The sequence below is a fragment of the Peromyscus leucopus genome, chromosome 4, assembly GCF_004664715.2.
Source record: "Peromyscus leucopus breed LL Stock chromosome 4, UCI_PerLeu_2.1, whole genome shotgun sequence".
NCBI lineage: Eukaryota > Metazoa > Chordata > Mammalia > Rodentia > Cricetidae > Peromyscus > Peromyscus leucopus.
In genome coordinates, this window is record NC_051066.1 from 122466435 (window position 1) to 122485621 (window position 19187).

The 19187-nt window shown below is 49.1% G+C and overlaps 2 protein-coding genes across 2 annotated transcripts in view; both read left to right on the plus strand.

Annotated features, from left to right (window-relative positions):
* Nucleotides 1-8986, plus strand: part of Cfap61 (cilia and flagella associated protein 61) — a 297138-nt gene extending 288152 nt beyond the window's left edge. The window contains 1 exon segment of the mRNA XM_028881858.2: nucleotides 8559-8986. Coding sequence (XP_028737691.1) covers nucleotides 8559-8759 — 201 coding nt within the window. The 3' untranslated portion in view covers nucleotides 8760-8986.
* A 6843-nt stretch (nucleotides 8987-15829) lies between these two features.
* On the plus strand, nucleotides 15830-18787 carry Insm1 (INSM transcriptional repressor 1). The gene is given in 3 exon segments (XM_028881857.2): nucleotides 15830-16390; nucleotides 16393-16713; nucleotides 16716-18787. Coding segments are annotated over 3 exon segments (1542 nt in total). The 5' UTR covers nucleotides 15830-16101; the 3' UTR covers nucleotides 17648-18787.
* Nucleotides 18788-19187: the final 400 nt, after the last annotated feature.

Sequence of the window (19187 nt, forward strand, 5' to 3'; positions counted from 1 at the left end):
CGCACGCACGCATGCACGCACGCACATAAATACATAAATAAACACAAAAATAGATCTATATGTAAAAACAAGAATGAGAGATTTCAAATAATAACCCAGCATCATACCTCCATAAGGTATGTCATACCATCCATAAGGAACTAAAGTAAGAAAACAAATTAATTCAATATCTGAAGAAAGGAAGGAAGGAAGGAAGGAAGGAAGGAAGGAAGGAAGGAAGGAAGGAAGGAAGAATCTTTTCAAAACAGAGCAAAGTGAAGTAGAGACTAGAAAAATAATAGCCGATAAGAACAAAATCTGTTGTTTGAAAGATCAACAAAATCAGAAGCCTTTGGTGAGACTTATAAATTGCTAAATCAGAAACAAAAATCAAAACATGTCTATAGGCTTATGAAAATAAGAAAGGATTTTAAGAGACTATTATGAATAATCCTGTGCCATCAACTAGAAGATACCTGGATGAGAGTGACATACTCCTAGAAACCCAGAAACTAGAAACTGACCCAAGAAGAACCAGAAAATCTCCACAGATCTATAACAAAGCCATTGAATCAATAAGCAAAACCTCTCACCGGGACAGGGGATGTGGCTCCGTCAGTAAGTGGTGTCTGTGTAAGCCTGAACTGAATCCCCAGAACCCACAGAGAAAGCCAGGAGATGGGGCATGTCTTTGTAATCCCAGTGCTGGGAAATTAGGGACAAGTATTCTACAGTGAGGTGAGGAAGGAAGCAGTGTCATCTCATCTGAGAACAAGATTAAGGCCAGGTATGGTGTCCAACACCTGCAATCACAGTCCTGGGGAGGGAGGGACCAGGGGCTCGGGCATCCGGGAGTCAAGGTCATCCTCCGCTATACAGCAAGTTTTAAGATACCCTCTACATGATATATGAGCTACTGTTTTTCAACAATAGAAAATAAAAGAAATAAAGGGAGGGAGGGAGGAAGAAAGGGGGGAGAAAATAAGGAAAAAGAAGATAAATTCCATAGTTTACAGACTAGCAATAGTAACTGTGGAAAGACGGCTCCTTGGCTAAGAGGGAACCCAAGTCTATATCCAAGCACTCATGTCAGGCTCTTCACAACTCCCTGCAACTCCAGCTCCCGGGGATCCCGTGCCTTCAGCTGGCCTCCATGGGCATGCCCACACATGTGCCATTCACTGCCAGAGACATACAGACATTTTTTAAAAACTAGCAGTAGAAGGAAATGTCCCCCCTCCTGATAAATTATGAAAAATCTACAGCTAATATGAGACTGGGTGGTGAATAACTGAAAGCTGAAGGTTTACCCTTGAGGTCGGGAGTTAGGCAAAGATGTCTCCATCTACCGTTGATGTTCAACATTGCTCTGCAAGACAATTAGAGATTGTCCAGTCACAGCAATGAAACAAGAAAGAAGAGGCACCTACCTTGGAAAGGCAAAAGTGAAACTATGGCTTTTCCCAGATGATACAATTCTAATGGATCCAGAAAATAATAAAGCTAATAAATGCACTTGGCAAAATTGCAGGATACAAGATCAACACACACAGTCAGCTGTCTACATTAATAAAGAATGAAATGAACGGGAATGAAATTAAGAAAATAGTTCCACTTGTAGTAATGTGAAAAAGAATAAAATACTTGGGAATCTATTTAATTAAAGTAGTACAACATTGGACACTGAAAGCTACACAATGTTCTGGAAGATTCGGAGGTCTAAATAAATAGAAGGACATCGTGTTCGCAGGCTTAGAGTCAGTTTTGTTAAGATGGCAGCATCACCCAAAACATTCTACAGATTCAGTGAAATTCTGTCAAAATCCCAAGGGCATTTTTTTTTTATGGACAGAAAGGTTCATATAGAAATACAAGAGATTTCTTTTTTTTTTAAGATTTATTTATTATGTATACAGTGTTCTGCCTGTATGCCAGAAGAGGGCGCCAGATCTCATTACAAATGGTTGTGAGCTACCATGTGGTTGCTGGGAATTGAACTCAGGACCTCTGGAAGAACAGCCAGTGCTCTTAACCTCTGAGCCATCTCTCCAGCCCTACAAGAGATTTCAAATGGCCAAAACTGTCTTCTGGGAACAGCAGAACAAAGCGGAAGGCTTCACACTTTCTGACTTCAACCCTTACTTCAAAGCAACAGTAACAAACCAGTGTGGTACTTCCTAAGGACAGCTATATAGAGTAACAGAAGAAAACTAAAGTTCTGGATGTAGCCAGGCCCTAGAGCTCATACCTGGAATTCTGCCCCGCATTTGAGATGCTGAGGCAGGAGGATCAAGGCCAGTCTCAGTTATACAGTGAGTTCCAGGAATAAACAAATAAACAAGCAAACAAATAAGTGTGGGTCCACACATATGCTCATTTACATGAGAAGATGTTCAATGATATTAATCATTAGGGCAATAAAAATCAGAACAATGGCATACCACTACACATTCACTGGGGTGACTATAATAAAAAAATAAAATAAAAAAGGACAAGACTAGAGAGAGATGGCCCAGCAGTCAAGAGCACCGGCTGTTCTTCCAGAAGACCTTAGTTCAATTCCCAGCAACCACATGTCAGCACCTAATTGTCAGTAACTCCAGGTCCAAGGGACCTGACACTTTCTCTGGACTCTACCTGGATCAGACACATTCATGGTGTACATGCAGGTGAAATACTCTTGAAAATAAATGTCTTTTTCTAAAAAGACACTAAATGTGGGGAAATAGCATCCTTACAGAGCTGCTAGTAAGAATGTAAAATTAAGCAGCCACTATGAATAATAATTTGATTCCTAAAGGAGTTACAGAGAATTATTCTCTAGCCCAGCAACTGTACTTTTAGGCATTGGTCTCTTTGAAGACTTGAAAGGTATTCAAATGAATGCTTGTACACAAATATTCAAAGCACTCGGAATAGCTAGACAGAGGGAACCACCCACATATCCGTCAGCATATCGATGGATAAACAAATGTGGTCTCTTCACACATGTAATAATAGTACTCAGCCATGAAATTAAAAAAAAAAATTAACCCCCAAATCATCTTCCAGGACAAAAGCAGTGTGAGCTTCACAGCAGAGACATGACCTTCCATCCCACAGTACAAGCTCACAGTTAACATCATACTCAGAGATCAGGAATAGGAAAAGAGTGCCCATTCTTGCCAATTCCATTCGATAACAACGAAATATTCCAGCCAGAGCAATTAGGCAAGAAAATGAAATGGGTAATTTCTGTGTTGGTTACTACTCTTCTGCTTCTGTGAGAGAGAAAATACCATGACCAGAAGGAACTTAGGAAAGAAAAAGGGTTCTCTTTTCCTTCCTTCCTTCCTTCCTTCCTTCCTTCCTTCCTCCCTCCCTTTCTTTCTTTTTCCCATGAAGTTCTAGGAGAACTTAGAATGGCAGCAGGTGGCCAGAGCAGGAAGCTGGGCGCTCACCCCAGTTAGAACAGATTAAGTGAAGACTGGGAGTGTGGAAGACAGACTGGGAATGTGACTCCATGGTATGTGCCAGGCTCCAGGTTCCATTCCCAGCAGCATACACATGAGAGAGAGAGAGAGAGACAGAGAGACAGAGAGACAGAGAGAGACAGAGACAGAGACAGAGACAGAGACACAGAGACACAGAGAGACAGAGAGAGAGACAGAGAGGCAGAGAGGCAGAGAGGAGAAAAGCCACCTAATTAACAAAGTCAGTAAGTGGCAGGACAGAAACACAAAGCACTAACAGTGATCTTACTAAAAAAGAAATTAAGAAAACAATCTTGTTTACAATAGCATTAATAAAAATCAGAGTAGCTGTAACCGAGGACATGGGACCTGTAAACCAACAACAAAAAGGCATAAACATCGGTGCCTGAGCCTCAGCACCCCGACCTTCACCCCACCCCACACCCTTTCAACAACAACAACAACAACAGATAAGATCACCCGACCAGGAGCACATCCCACATTGATGAGAGCCGCTGCCCTCAGCTCTGGCAGATCTGCCTCCTGATTCAATGGCAGCAGGCCTTAGGGCTCTCTCTTCTCATCCTCCAGCTACCTTCTAGTCCTTTCCAGTCAGCAGCTCCAGGATAAGCTGCCTGCCACCTCCTGACTTCAGGTCCAGCCAACACTTTTTCCTGTAATGGAAACAGTGGCCACCCTAACTGGTCGATTCTGCTCCTCTAGGTGAAGGTCATTCACTTGTCCACTGCCTAGTGTCCTTGTGTCTGAGGGCTTCCTACACCTACCTCATCCTGGGCTCTGTTTCAGCAACTCAACATGGCTCTAGAATGTGTGGGCCAATTCCTCCAGAATCATCCACAATCAATCAAGCACCCCCCTCAGGCGCCGCCGCGGCCCCCCCCCCCCCCCGTGGCCATGTGCTTCCCAGAACAGCAGACACCAAATGGAGATAATGGGAGAAAACCTGGGTGCAGTGGAAGGTTCTGTGGAAGCTTCCAGGGCCTTATAAAGAATAGTCAGTCAGGCTGCTGTGGACCATCTGCTCTGTGTCTACCCAGCAGACCTCCGTCTCTATAACCTCCCTGGACCTTGATGAGCAGGTGATACTCCTCAAGAGAGGATGGAGGCACCCATACTGCCACTGCCAGCTGGTGGCCTCAGGCCTGGCTAGCAAGTGTCTCCAGAAAAGGCCATCCCCAAGCAGATGTGGGAGTCCCAACATGCAGTTTTCTCTGTGGCCTCTCTACAGATCCTTCCAGAACCATACAGCCTTTCAGATACCCAAGAGTTGAGCCAAAGGGAAATAAAGAAGTTGAAGTTGATACAAGCAAATAGAACACATGTCGATATCACCCACAGCAACACAAGATTTAGTGTTATCCCTAGAAAAATTCCAATGCCTGTTTGCATGGGAACAGAAAAAAAAAAAACCTCTCAGATTTATATGGAACCACAGAAGACCAGAATATCCAAAAACAATCTTGAGAGGAAAAAAGAATAAAGCTGGAAACACCATGCTACCTAATTCTGAAATACATGTCAGTGCTACCAATACAGCATGGTGCTAGAATACAAACAAACACACTGGCCAACGGGATGGGAAACAGAGCCCAGAAACAAGCCCAGGCATTCGATCTGCTGGAAGGATTCCTTTTTAAACATTTTTATCTTTCCTTTGGTAACTTCATACCTGAATACAATGTATTTAGTACATTGATTTTAAGGTGTTTTGTTAGTTTTTTATTTTTTTTATTTTTACTTTCCATCTGAGTGTTTTGCCTGCATGAGTGTCTGTGTGGACCACTTGCATGCCTAGTTCCCAAAGGGGCCAAAAGAGGGCACCAGATCCCCTGGAACTGGAGTTAGAGACATGTTAGCCACCATGTGAGTGCTGGGAATCAAACTCTGATCCTTTGGGAAAGTAGCCAGTGATCTTAACCACTGAGTCATCTTTCCATCCTCCTAGTCAATTGATTTTTTTTTTTTTTAAGAAAGATGCCATACAATGGGGACAGGGACAGACTCTGATAAGGACAATGAGAAATTTAGACATTCACATACAAAAGAACAAAAAATGAAACAAAACAAAAAAATGGTGTTCTTATCAGAACACTTATAAAATAGAAACCGCAGAATTCATAGAAGAAAACTGGAGGAAGACTCCTTGATGTCTGAGCAAGAATTTTCTATATATGACCCAAGCACAGGCAAGAAAAGCAGAAATAAGGAAGTGGGTCTAAGTCAAACTGAAAAGCTTTCCCACAGCAAAGAGAAGGTGAACAGAATCCACACAACCCAAGGTTGTGAGAAAGTATTTGCAATCACACACTGGATAAGGGCCTAATATCGACAGTACATGAGGAACTTAATCAGTCCGATAACAAAACAAATAACTAATTTTTTAAAATAGGCAAATGATCTAAACAGTCAAAAGGAGGCCTACAGATTGACATAGATACACACGGAAACAATGATTAACACTAGCAAGGATCGAAAAGTAGAAACACAGCAAGCTACCACCAGACCCTGTTAGAATTTCTGTTATAAAATGCTAGAGGTAAGGACTGTGAAGACACAGACAAAAGAGACCTGTTGAACACTGTTGGTGGGAATGTAAGTGAGGGCCATCTTGGAAAGCAGCACAGAGGTCACAGATGGAGTCACCATGTAATCAACAGATCCACTTCTGAGTATATCTCCAGAGGAGTTCATAATGAAATTGGTATGTCTACACTCCGGTGTTCACTGTAGCATCAATAGCCAAGATACAGGAACAACCAAGTTACCCACTCATGGGCTAATGGAAAATAAAAATATGGTCTGTATACATAGTAGAATACTATTCAGCCCGAAAGTGGATTGTTCTATGCAACAATGTGGATTAACTTGTTGCCAAGTGAAAGAAGCCAGGCTCTGCATAATTTCACTTACAAAATCTAAAGAGCATAGAATGGTGGTTGCAGGTAGCTGGCCAGGCTGGGAGAATGGGGGAAGGGGAAATGTTTTGACAAGAGTAAGTTTTAGTCACCTATTTGTACAGCCTGGTAACTGATGCTAATAATAATGTACAGTTGTTTCAAAATTGTCACAAGGATGGATTTTAAATGTTCTTACCACAGAGATGGTGAGTATATACAACACTGGATATGTTAATTGGCCTTAATCATCTCACAATGTATAAATGTGTCACAGCATTACATGGTACCCCATAAATATACACAATTATCATGAGCTAAAAATGAAATTTAAATATAAGGGAGTTTCCAGAGGACTATAAAAAGCCAAGACATTATGCTAAGTGAAAAAAGCCAGACACAATAGATGGCATAGGACGTGAAGCACTTTGAGGTTTGCTGGTGGCAGGTAAGCACAGTGTGAGTGGAGAGATCACAAGTGCCACTCTGTGACCTCACCCTGCCCTTCCCACTGTAGAACAGCCTTGTACAGTGACAAGCCCCACTTGTTATTTGTTCAATGTTTCATGGAGGTCAGATAGAATCCTCCAAAAAAAAAAAAAAAAAAAAAAAAAAAAAAAAAAAAAAAAAAAAAAAAACGAGGAAAGAACCAGCTTCCTGGAGAGGGCAGGCTGTGTCCATGGGTTTTGCCAGCACTTTAATGTCTCCAGCACTCCAGCTCTGCATTCCAGGCATCAGTTGCCTTTTTCCAGGCCACCACTCAGCTTTCCATCTCCATTTCTGTGCCATACTCTGACTGTTCTAAACGCCATGTCTATAATCTCTCAAACCTGGTCATATTTTGCTTAAATAGACAGACGATAATGTGCCTCCACAGAGTTTGAGTCTTCTGATGGTCCAACGATTAACTCCAATTTCTTTTTCTATTTGAAATACATAGGGATGTTAGAAGTTGGTGTAAATACACTATAACTTTTGTTTGAGGGGATGATCAGTAGTCATCATGCTGGCAAGATCACACATCTCAAAATCCTTAACCACAGCCCTGTGTAGATGGACAGGGCCCCACAGCAAGGGCCACCTGTGGGATCTGAGTGGCGGCCACTGTGCAGCGCAGCCTGTCAACATGTATTTTGAAATTTTTACAAGATGTCCGAAAATCTCTACTCTTTGTGGACTGTGTGTAGTCTAAAAGGACTTTATTCTTTCTGAGTCCTGTGTTTAAGTTGGTTATAAAAATTTGTACTGAGAACTTATTTTGAAGGTCTTAAACTCTACCCCTTAGCAGGACCCAAGTGCTGTGGGATATTCTGTATGTTAAATGTGTTGCTCTGATTGGTTAATAAATAAAACACTAATTGGCCAGTAGCCAGGCAAGAATTATAGGCGGGACAAGCAGAGAAGAGAATTCTGGGAAGTGGAAGGCTAAGGCAGAGAGACACTGCCAGCCACCGCTGCCATGACAAGCAAGATGTAAGGTACCGGTAAGCCACAAGCTACGTGGCAACTTATAGACTAATAGAAATGGGTTAATTTAAGATATAAGAACTAGATAACAAGAAGCCTGCTGTGGCCATACAGTTTGTAAGCAATGTAAGTCTCTGTGTGTTTACTTGGTTGGGTCTAAGCTGCTGTGGGACTAGCAGGTGAGAGAGATTTGTCCTGACTGTGGGCCAGGCAGGACTGGAGAAATCTCCAGCTACACCCAAGGCAATAACTCACCAAAAATCTAGAGGTTTTCATGTCCAGATATTAAAGCAAGCAGATAACGTTTATCTGAAAAACTAAAGGCTTACAATTATCATCCTTGATGACATCATGCTACATGATAAAAAAATAATCCTGCCACAAAAACATAAGCAGTGTGTGGCTGCAGTTGTCTGAGGTGCCCTGGAAAGGAGCCAGGGACTGGGGCTGGGTGGGGGACAGGACTGCGTGTTCCTGCTAACAGAGATGGATTCTGTCATCCAGGATGCAGACTCTGCAGATAGACAGACAGATGATGAGGGTGGTTGTACAGTGGTGTGAGTGTCCTGAACTGTCCACTGGAAATGATAAGAACAATGGTGTGCGTTGCCTATGTCTTGTCATCTTTATGAATAACTTCTACAAAGCTAGGAAAAGCCCCCATCCTTGGGGAGCTGACAGCGCCTGCTCTGGTGGTGCTGAGTCCCAGGACGCTCTGACTCTGGCCTCTTAACTGCATTCACAGGAGATAGACATACCTTCCATGGAGCAGCTAGCCTACAAGATAGAGGACGAGGAAATAAACCTGAATGAGAAGCCCCAGAAATACCTCCAGAGGGTTTTCGAGGACTCCATCTACAAAAACCTGCTGGAGAAGAGCATCCTGGATTACCTTCATTACAACAAGTACCACCTGCCCATGTATGCGTGGCCGGGCATCATTTAGCTGTGGCCAGAGGCCCCTGGGCATCACTTTCCCTCTCAGCTCAGCCAAGTGCTCAGCATTCACAGGTCCCCTTGCCCCTCCCCCAAACCCCGCTCTTCCTCCCGTGGTTTCCTGGTGTTCCAGTAGGTGGCGCTTGGCTGTGTGCTAAGCCAGGGAGCTTTACAAACAGGCATGTTCTGTGCAGAATAATCCACTCTAGCAATAAAATGAACTCCTACTGAGCAAAACTTGTTTTTGCCTTGTGTGTGAGTCTGTTTGATTTCCCGGAGTGTTCTGGTGCCAGTTTCATTAGCTCTTCCTATGCGTACCAAGTAATAGTGGGTGATATAAAAATAAAATAATGTGTCCAGAATGGAAAATTGGTAAACAGACAAGGAGAAATCAAATCTGCCATCTACCCTCAGAAGGACTGGGTGGAACATAACTGACCTTTTGAAACCAAGGAGACTACTTTCACAGCCCTTATTATTTGTTTGTTTGTTTGTTTTTGGTTTTTTGTTCATTTTGCTGATTATGAACATACAAAGACAAATTGGACGACTGGGAAATTCACACGCAGATTTCAAATTCTAAAATGTAGAGGGAAAATAATCTAGTCCATTTTATTTGACTCTGATCTCTGGGGCAGTGAGGTAGGAGGAGGACTGGTCCCTAGCGGGTCCAGTGTGGATCAGAATTTTCTTTATCTCCTTTCTAGCACCACCAGAGGCTGAGACAGGAGGATCGCCATGAGTTCAAGGCCAGTCTGAGCTATGCCTTTGGAGGCCAGCCTGGACAGCAAAGTGGAACTGTCTTGAGGAAAGGAGGAAGGGAGGAAGGGAGGGGAAGAAAGAAGGAAGCAAGCAAACAAGAAACTTTCTCTCATAAAGCAAGTTTTAATTGCTCACCTCCAAAGCACGCAAATTCAGGAACAGTGTGCTGACCCACAGCAGGGATTGGATTTTATGAACACATTATGGGTTTTATCACGTACACATACCCAAAGGCACAGTGGTAAGATTCTCCCAGCTTCCACCAGGCCAAATGGAAGCTAGCAATCCAAAAAAAATCTACACACACCATCCAACTCTGCTGCAAGCTGTCTGGGGACTTGGAGCAACCACGTTGTTTGACACATCGTCACACAACAAAATTGTTCCAGAACACTGAACTCCCATCTTTCTGCAGCCAGACAAAAGCAAGTAATAAATGCCACTAATTCCTTCACACGTAGGTTTTACACAAATGCACAGGCCATCGAGGGGGAGGGGCAGCGGTGGCCATATGGTACAAACTATCACTTGAATGGGAACCAATTGCTGCTGGTCCACGGTTCAGAATTCACGCCCGACACATACTTCAGGGTTGTCAGCTCAGGCACCAGGCCCTCTTCCTCCCCTCCTCCAGTTCCCAGGAGGACCTGGGTCAAACTCCTCAGCAAATGTAGAGATTTGGGTGAGAGGCCCTGGGATACTGGTCTAGAGATGAACAGAACAAAGTCAGTGAGCTGGTTTAACAGTTATGACTTTTGTGACCAACTATTACCATGATAAAGCCTCTACTTACACAAAAGTGACCCCAGATGACTATGTTAACCTTAAGAGCAAGTCTTGTGTAACTCTGCTAACAGCGGTGTTTTCCTTACTGCCTTCAAAAGAATGGTCAGGGGCATCACAACTCATGTGAGAGAATCTAAAGCATACTGTGGCCTACAAAAGGTGTCTGGTGACAGTTTAATCCTTGTCCCGCTCTTAGAAAGCAAGTTCCTGAATCTGGGACCTTTGGCATGTATGTGCAGCCATTGAGAACAAGTTTCCTAAGAAGGAAAGCCCTCATAGCCATGGGTTCCAGCTTGAAACTGTCTCTCTTAAGGACTTCAGGAGAATCGAGCCCACCATAAAGATTTAAAGAGGCCACCATTGGAACATCTCAGAGGGTCCCCACCTGATCTTAGAATTGTATGTTTTAGCCAAGGATTATCATCAAGAAAATACCAAAGTTAAATTTCCAAACACACTGCTTCACTCATGCTTCTAATGTTCTCACAGATGCCAGGTCTTTAAAAAGAAATGTAGCCTCCTTGCTACAAATGCGTCCTTGTGGTTTTTCTGCACTCAAATATCACAGGAACTCAAAAGAAAAGTAAGAAATGGTGTGAAAGAGAAAGAAAACCTGCCTGGAGGATAAAAAAGCAGCCAATCAATATTTACAGAGAGAGAGAGAGAGAGAGAGAGAGAGAGAGAGAGAGAGAGAGAGAGAGAGAGAGAGAGAGAGAGAGAGATTGAACACAGGAACACAAGGACAGAATGCAGTTGGTCGAGCCAGTCTTAACAGGGTCGGACTGGAAAGTCGCGTGTGTGAGGAGCGGTTGATTGTTTTCTGGCTGAGAGAAGTGAAGATAAGGCCGGGGTAAAGTAAGCGCGGGCCGGGGCGGGAGCCCAGCAGCTGTATGCTAATGCTCACAGAAACCCAGCCTCCGAGTCCCCCATTAAAGCAGGCGACCAGGAGGCCACACATCACTGAACAAATAGGCTCTCTCTAGACAAATAAAATAACACACGTTGGCCTGTTTGGGGGGTGGGGGGTGGGGATAAGAGGAGTGGGGGAAAGATCGAGGGAGGGAAAAAGAGAAGGTAAGAGTGGAAGAGGGTATAGAAGGAAGAGGGGACCGAGGAAGGACGTAGATGGAGGGGGGACTGTGATGAGAAGGGGGGAAGGGATTGTCAAGATCTGCGAAGAAACACTGGGTGGGGGGTGGAGGATGGGGGCTGGAAGAGATGGGGAGAGGGACAGTCTGAGGTCGAGAGGCGACTGGAAGTGAGGAGGAAGACCATGAGAGAGGTGGAGAGGAAAAGACAGGAAGATTGGCCTAAAGAGAGGTGGCGCATGGGGTGGGGAGAAGGGGAACGAATGACAGGAAGCGGGGAGGGAGGGAGGGAAAAACAGTCAAAGGAGGTGGGAGAGAAAGGGTGGAAAGGTGTACCGAACAGGAGAGGGATCGAAGCAAGCTCCGAGGAGGAGAAGTTAGAGAAACACACCCTGGACCCAAGGGCAGGCCCAGGCCACAAGTGCCCTTCAGGCTCCCAGAGGGTGGGGATGTGGCATGTGGGGTGTTGGCAATGGGGCCTCCGGCCTCTCTGGTGGGTTTGGCTCCGCTTCTGTGGGTTCTTTTTCAGACACGGGGCGGGGGTGGGGGGGGGGGGGGGCGAGGGTGCGTCTGCACCCAGGTTCATTGTCAGCCTGTCCCGGTCAGCGCTATCCCGCACACTTGCCCAAAGGTTCTGGCTGAGGCACTCCCACGTCTTCTGGCTTCGTGGCCCCTCTAAGCAGCCAGGCCTGGGTCCAACCACCCTACCTCCCTTACTGTCCCTATCCAATGCAAAAACAAACAGCCCCGAGGGCACTCCAATGAATGTGAGGTGGCCTGATAGCACAGGGAGGGGTGGTGGGTGGTGGTGGTGGTGGTGGTGGTGGTGGTGGTGGTGGTGGTGGTGGTGGTGGTGGTGGTGGTGGTATGAATGAGATGGCTTCATAATGGGTGCGCGGCAGATTGCAGATTGCGGGGGCCCTGGGCCCTGGAGGGGAGGGGACACTAGAGCGCGTCCCTCCCGCGCCCAGCGCCTGGCGCGGCCTCGCGGCTTCACCCTTGTTCGATCTCTTTCATGCACTCTCCTTTTGTGTGGAATTATTTAAACGGGAGATCCGTGGCAGCTTTATGCTAATGTGCCGAACAAAGGCAGAGGCCTACGGGGCGGGGAGGCCCGGAAGGTGCCCAGAGGCCGGACTGGGCCGGGAGGGGCGGCGGCATCCCGCCTGCGCGTGTCTCTCGCGTGCCCCTGGGACTGACAAGACAACCCTTCATTCCTGCAAACACAAAGCTTCTGGACTTTGGCTCCTCCGGGACCGGCGGTGGCCATGGGACTGTGGGACTCAGTGCCTTCCAGCCGTGGCTTGTGGGAACTGGGGGACCGTGGCCGGAGGGCTTCTGTTAAGTCAGGAGAGCCGGCTGCTGCAGAAGGGCAGAGAGAACCAGAGACATCCACCCGACACACACATAACACTGTGTCTCCAGAAGCTCTCCCTGCCGGTGGAGGACTGAGACCCCTGACCCGTGCGTCTCCTTCAGAGTCGTTAAAACTGTTAGCACAACTCCAGACCCGCGGCTAAATTCCCGAAGACTGTACTTAGAACCGAGACACCCACTTTTAGAAACTCCTAGTGGTCTCAACTTTCTTTCAGGAGCAGAGCTGGGGGTCACAGTGAGTCCCGACGCTTGCCCGGACAGCAGCCACATGCACAGGAGTAGGAGAGGATGGTACACAGCCAGCCTCCAGGTCTGCAGCCTTGGGAGCTGGTACCCACACACCATTCTGCAAAGACCAGCATCGGAGAGGCCTGGGAGGTTTTCCCAAGAGGTTCCTGCCGGGAGAGGAATCCTCGCCCTGGTGTCCTAGAGGGACACTTCAGTGCCTTGCCTCCCACCAACTCCGTTAAGCCTCCCCTCCCCCGAGGAAGGAAAAGTAACACTCAGGGTTTCCCCACCACTTCTCCCCGCGTCCATTATTCCAGATCGTAGTGCGGAGAAGCAGGCCGCCGGCGAGCTTTGCTCTTCCTCGGAAGAAGACACACCGCAGGAGACAGCGGTGTCCTGGTTCCTGCAGGCAGACAAGCTCGGAGAAAATTCTGCAGACCACAGTGGAGACCCACCACCAATGCTGGACTGCACCTGCTGAAGGGTGGCTGGTGCGTGCATGTGTCCGCGCGTGCAGCCTGAGTGTTCCAGGACTTTCCAAGTTTCCATTTATTTTAACTGTACTAGCGTGAAAAGCATCCGTTGAATATCTGCATAGATTTCCCTGACTAAATCAAGAACCCTGTTTGAATTCCCCCAGGCAAGGATTTTTTTTTCAATTGTTCATCATATGCAACCCACCCCACCAACACACACTTTCTTTACAATTATTAGTGGGGTTTTTTGTTTGTTTAAGAATTCACTAGGCAACTAACTCTTCCGGTAGTCTTTTGAATAAAAAGAGTGTTACATCCGCAAGACTAAATATCCAGTTGGGGGTAGACCGTTGAGCCCTGCTCTATTATTCCACAACCCAGATGGGATTCGTGATTAGAAAATAAAATTGGTCAAAGCTGTCCCGGAATCCCCTTCTCTCTCTTAATTTTATCAGCAGTATTAATCAGCGCTCAAAAGAGCAAGGAAATAACATCAGTTATTTTCAGATCGAAACATTCAGGAATTGTAAATTTATTTTAGGATTTCTAACTTTTTAAGGACTAGCAACCAACCATCACAACATTCATTTTATGTATTTTTCTCTTTTCAGTTGATGGGTTAAAAAAAATCACAGACATAAAATCCTAAGATCCCCCCCCTTAGTTAACTCACCGTAATAACTGTCCCCATTACAATTTATTTATTACTCGAGTGGAGTCTGTTGAAAAACTGTATTTAATTTCCAAGCCAGGGTATTTTCAGAGGGAAACCCCAAAACAATTAAATGCCTTCAGTGGAATTAGGCATAACTGAAACTCAGCAAAATCTAGCCTCACAGATCATTGCAAGGGAAAAAAATGTTTTCTTCACTTTCAGTAAAGTGACGTTTTCCCCACAGCTATGACATTTGATGAGTCTCGGCTATTTGTTCCCTGGTGAAGGACAGTCCCTACTAATGTGCATTCGTAGGAACCTATTCCTTTCCCGAGAAATGCAATCTTTTGTGTTTCCTCGATTCTGGGCCGGGAAGAGGATCCTAGACAAGTTGTCCAGTCTGGGTCTAAATCGGGCATCGGGTGTGGTGTGTGTGACCGGGGATGTCCTTCCCTGTTGTCTCTTCCCGGTGGCACGGGGGAAGCGGCTGGTCCTCCCAGGCTGCAGCCTCCCTCTGAGGACAGATTGGCCCTCCCCCCCACCCCCACCCCCGCAGCACGCGTCTCTTTTGCGTCCAGATTGGCCGCGACCCGCGCTCAATAGCGGGAGGTTAATTTCCTTCACAAAGGTGAAGGGGCCACGGCTCCGGGGGGGTCGGGGGCGCCCAGACAGGCGGTTGCTTTATTCCGCAGCGCCTTGATTGGAGCCCTTGATTTAGCATCTGATGTCAACCCGCAGACAAAATGCCCGCTCAGAATGAAAATGCATGAGGCTGCGCAGAGGGTGGAAACCAACTTCACCGCGCGTGGCCCGCTTGGGTCAACTCCACAGGCGTTGCCTACGCCCTGGGCAGAGAGGAGGCTCCTGAAGCCTGGGTCTGACCTTGGCAAGGACGCCAATCCCAGGGCCTCAGGAATCTTAGGGAAAGGAAAGTAAGTTCAGACATTCAAGTTCCTTTTAGAAGTCAGCCAGGCAGGCAGGACTGCAGCCCCGCACCCGCGGACGATCGAAAACGTGCCAACAGTTTTCTCCAACTCGAGAAAGGCTTTTCGAGGCTCACTGGTAGGCCGAGCCTGCAAGCACACACAGAGCTCAGCCGAAGCCCGCAGGCCGGACTTGTTTACACTCGGAACCCCAGGGTCCCACGGCCAGGGCTCTGGCCAGCCACTGGCTGTCCGGACTTCGCAGCGCTTTCTCCTTCCTGATGACTGCAGGAACAGCATGCGGGGCTCCCGCGCCCTTCTCCCGCCGCAGCGCAGCCGCAGCCCTCTGGTCGCCCCTGCCCCCACCGCATCAGCGCGCCCAATTTCCCCCTGGGCTCCGGCTCGCGGATTGAACCCTCCTGACATATTTGGGGCCATTCTTCTCCTTTGTTGCTATTTAGCTCGCGACCCGCGGGTAATCCCCGCGCGGGAGGGGGGCGCACATTGTCGTGCTGATGGACGGGCCCATTTGGCGGCTCCGCGCCCCCCGGAGGAGATACACAAAGCCCAGGCACGTGCGCCTCCCCATAGAGGAGCAGCAGACCGTGAAGGGAGGCGGGGCCGGGCGTGTGCCTGGGCCAGGCGGGGCGGCGGCGCCGGGCGCGGCGGGGCGGGGCGGCCGAGGGGCGCGCGCTGGGGCCCCGCGCCCTCAGGTACATCTGCCGCACCTACCGGGCGACCCTTGAGTCCCGGCCCCCTTTTTGCCGCTCTGTCGCCCTCCCACCCTCCCGGGCGGAGGAGCTGCGGACGCTCTGATTGGCTCCGGGGGAAGCGGGAGGCGAGAACAATGGCCCCCTCCCCCCGTTAAAAGGGAGCGGCGCCCGGGCCCGGGGACAGGGACGCGCGTGCGGGGCGCAGAGCCGGGCCAGCCGCTGCCGGCGCAACGCGAGTCTCGAAGCCGCCTAGTGCAGGCGATGGGCTGGGGGCACTGAGGGGCCATCAGGGCCGAGCACGGAGGTGGGACTCAACCAGTGCGTTGCCCTTGCACGGCGCCAACATGCCCCGTGGGTTCCTGGTGAAGCGCAGCAAGAAGTCCACGCCCGTGTCCTACCGGGTTCGGGGCGGCGAGGACGGTGACCGCGCGCTGCTGCTGTCACCCGGCTGCGGGGGCGCCCGCGCCGAGCCCCCGGTGCCAAGCCCCGGGCCACTGCCGCCACCTCCGCCGCCGGCGCTCGCGGAGCGCGCCCATGCAGCGCTCGCCGCCGCGCTCGCCTGCGCGTCAGGCCCGCCGCCACCCCCTCCGGGCCCGCGGGCCGCGCACTTCGGCAACCCAGAGGCTGCTCACCCGCACCTCTCTACAGCCCCACGCGGCCGGTGAGCCGCGAGCATGAGAAGCACAAGTACTTCGAGCGCAGCTTCAACCTCGGCTCGCCGGTGTCAGCCGAGTCCTTCCCTACGCCCGCCGCGCTGCTCGCAGGGGGAGGCGGCGGCGCGAACGGCGCTGGCGGCGGCGGCACCTGCGGCGGAGACGCGCTCCTCTTCGCGCCTGCCGAGCTCAAGATGGGCACCGCGTTCTCCGCCGGCGCCGAGGCGGCACGGGGTCCCGGGCCTGGTCCCCCACTGTCCCCCGCCGCTGCCCTGCGGCCCCCGGGCAAGCGGCCCGCGCCCCCGCCACTCTCGCTGCAGAGCCACCCGCCAAGGCAGTCAAGGCCCCGAGCGCCAAAAAGCCCAAGGCCATCCGCAAGTTACACTTCGAGGATGAGGTGACCACGTCGCCGGTGCTGGGGCTCAAGATCAAGGAGGGCCCGGTGGAGGCTCCGCGGGGCCGTGCGGGGGGCGCGACCCGGCCGCTGGGCGAGTTCATCTGCCAGCTGTGCAAGGAGGAGTACGCCGACCCGTTCGCGCTGGCGCAGCACAAGTGCTCGCGCATCGTGCGCGTGGAGTACCGCTGCCCCGAATGCGCCAAGGTCTTCAGCTGCCCGGCCAACCTGGCCTCGCACCGTCGCTGGCACAAACCACGGCCCGCGCCTGCCACAACCCGTGCGCCGGAGCCGGAAGCCGCTACCAGGGCCGAGGCGCGCGAGGCTGCGGGCGGCGGCAGCGATCGGGACACGCCGAGCCCCGGCGGCGTTTCCGAGTCAGGCTCCGAGGACGGGCTCTACGAGTGCCACCACTGCGCCAAGAAGTTCCGTCGCCAGGCCTATCTGCGCAAGCACCTGCTGGCACATCACCAGGCGCTGCAGGCCAAAGGCGCGCCGCCGCCGCCGCCGCCGCCTCCCGCCGAGGACATACTGGCTTTCTACGCGGGGCCCGACGAAAAGACGCCCCAGGAGGCCGCGGGCGACGGCGAGGCGGCCGGCGTACTGGGCCTGAGTGCGGCCGCCGAGTGCCACCTGTGCCCAGTGTGCGGGGAGACCTTCCCCAGCAAGGGCGCCCAGGAGCGCCACCTGCGCCTGCTGCACGCTGCCCAGGTGTTCCCCTGCAAGTACTGCCCGGCTACCTTCTACAGTTCCCCGGGTCTTACGCGGCACATCAACAAGTGCCACCCGTCTGAGAATAGACAGGTGATCCTCCTTCAGGTGCCCGTGCGTCCAGCCTGCTAGAGTGCGCTCTCGGTCCCGGCCCCCAGAACTGTGCCTTCACTTGGAGACCCACAAAGAGAGCGCGCTCCCATGTCTGCGCTGGGGTGCCCCCACCCCCATCCCGGGGTAAAAGTGTCGTCTTCGCTTCTCTCGGTGTGGCGTGATGGTAACCCTGGTCCTCTCGCTGTGACTCCTTTTGGACCCTACCCCCTTTGCGTTGTGTACCCCCACCCATGGAGCAACAGGAGTCCGTCGCTTTCTGTACAGGGGAGGAAAAAAAAAAAAGCTGTATGCGTTTGTCTCGTGGTTGGAAGCCTCCCCTTGAGGGGCGAAGCTGTTTTTCTTGCTAGTATTCGCTGTGTTCATGGTCTAGAAAATGCGGTTTGCTCTGCCTACCAATCTCTGCTCTCAATGTCTGTAGCATTGTACGGGTTGTTTTGGGTGAATCTTGAGGAATAAATGCCTTTATATTTCACAGGCTGTAAATTGAACTTCCCACACGATTAGCTTTATTATGGCTTGTGAACTGCTGGAGTCTGGCTTTACCTTTTTGTATGTGAACAAATCAAATTGCTTACAAAAGAGTTTTCTTTAGTATAGCCACAAATGCCTTGACCTGTTGTCTGTTCGGGATTGTTTTTTTTTGGGGGGGGGAGAGGAGTTTTCACGAGATGCTGTAGTAACTGCCTCAATATTTCACGGAAGAGGTTCTGGTTTGATCATCTTTGTTGAGGTAGGACTATATGAGTTCCCTTTACATGTATATGTTGATTTATGCGTAATTGTTATTTATTCTTTATTTATTTATATTAATTATGAAGATTACGATATTATTTGATTGCTGATTCTTTTTTAATTTGTTTTGTGAGCTTTCCCCCTGCCACTTTTGACATTTCACTGTGCATTTTAGGAAAGAACCTTTTTAGTAAAGGGGTCTGCTGAGAGTTTTAACTTTTCTATCTATCTGAGGGAATTACAGACAACGTACCATTTTATTCTGCTTGAGGGGCTCCAAGGCCCTTGTACAACGACAGCTCTTACTTTTAAATGCAATCTCTTTTCTACATACATTATTTTCTTAATTGTTAGCTATTTATAGAAAGCTTCAATAGAACTGTTTCAACTGTATAAATATTTACTATTCAAATAAAATATTTTCAAAGTCAAAATATTGTGGTCTTATTTTCCTATCACATAGTTCCTTCCAAAGAGGATCTAAAATGGATTTTAAATGGTGGTTTTTAGTGATTTCTAAAAAGCGCCTGTATTTCTATGGTTAGGGAAGATCTCCCCTCTCATAAGAGTCGGGGATTTTTCACAGCTGAACCTGTATTAGACTCTGCCCATTCTGAGAGAAATGTACTAGAAAGAGCCAGAGCAAGCCCTAGCAGCCAGTCAGAGGGGCATAACTAAGCCCTCAAAAGACCCTGCCCCTTTCACCAGCAGATAAAGGGATACCACTTTTATTTATTTAATATATTCTTCACTTGTCTATAATTTGGAGTTTTAGGTGATAGCCATTCCTCAAAGTGGGAGAAACTGGTATTATCATTATTATTAA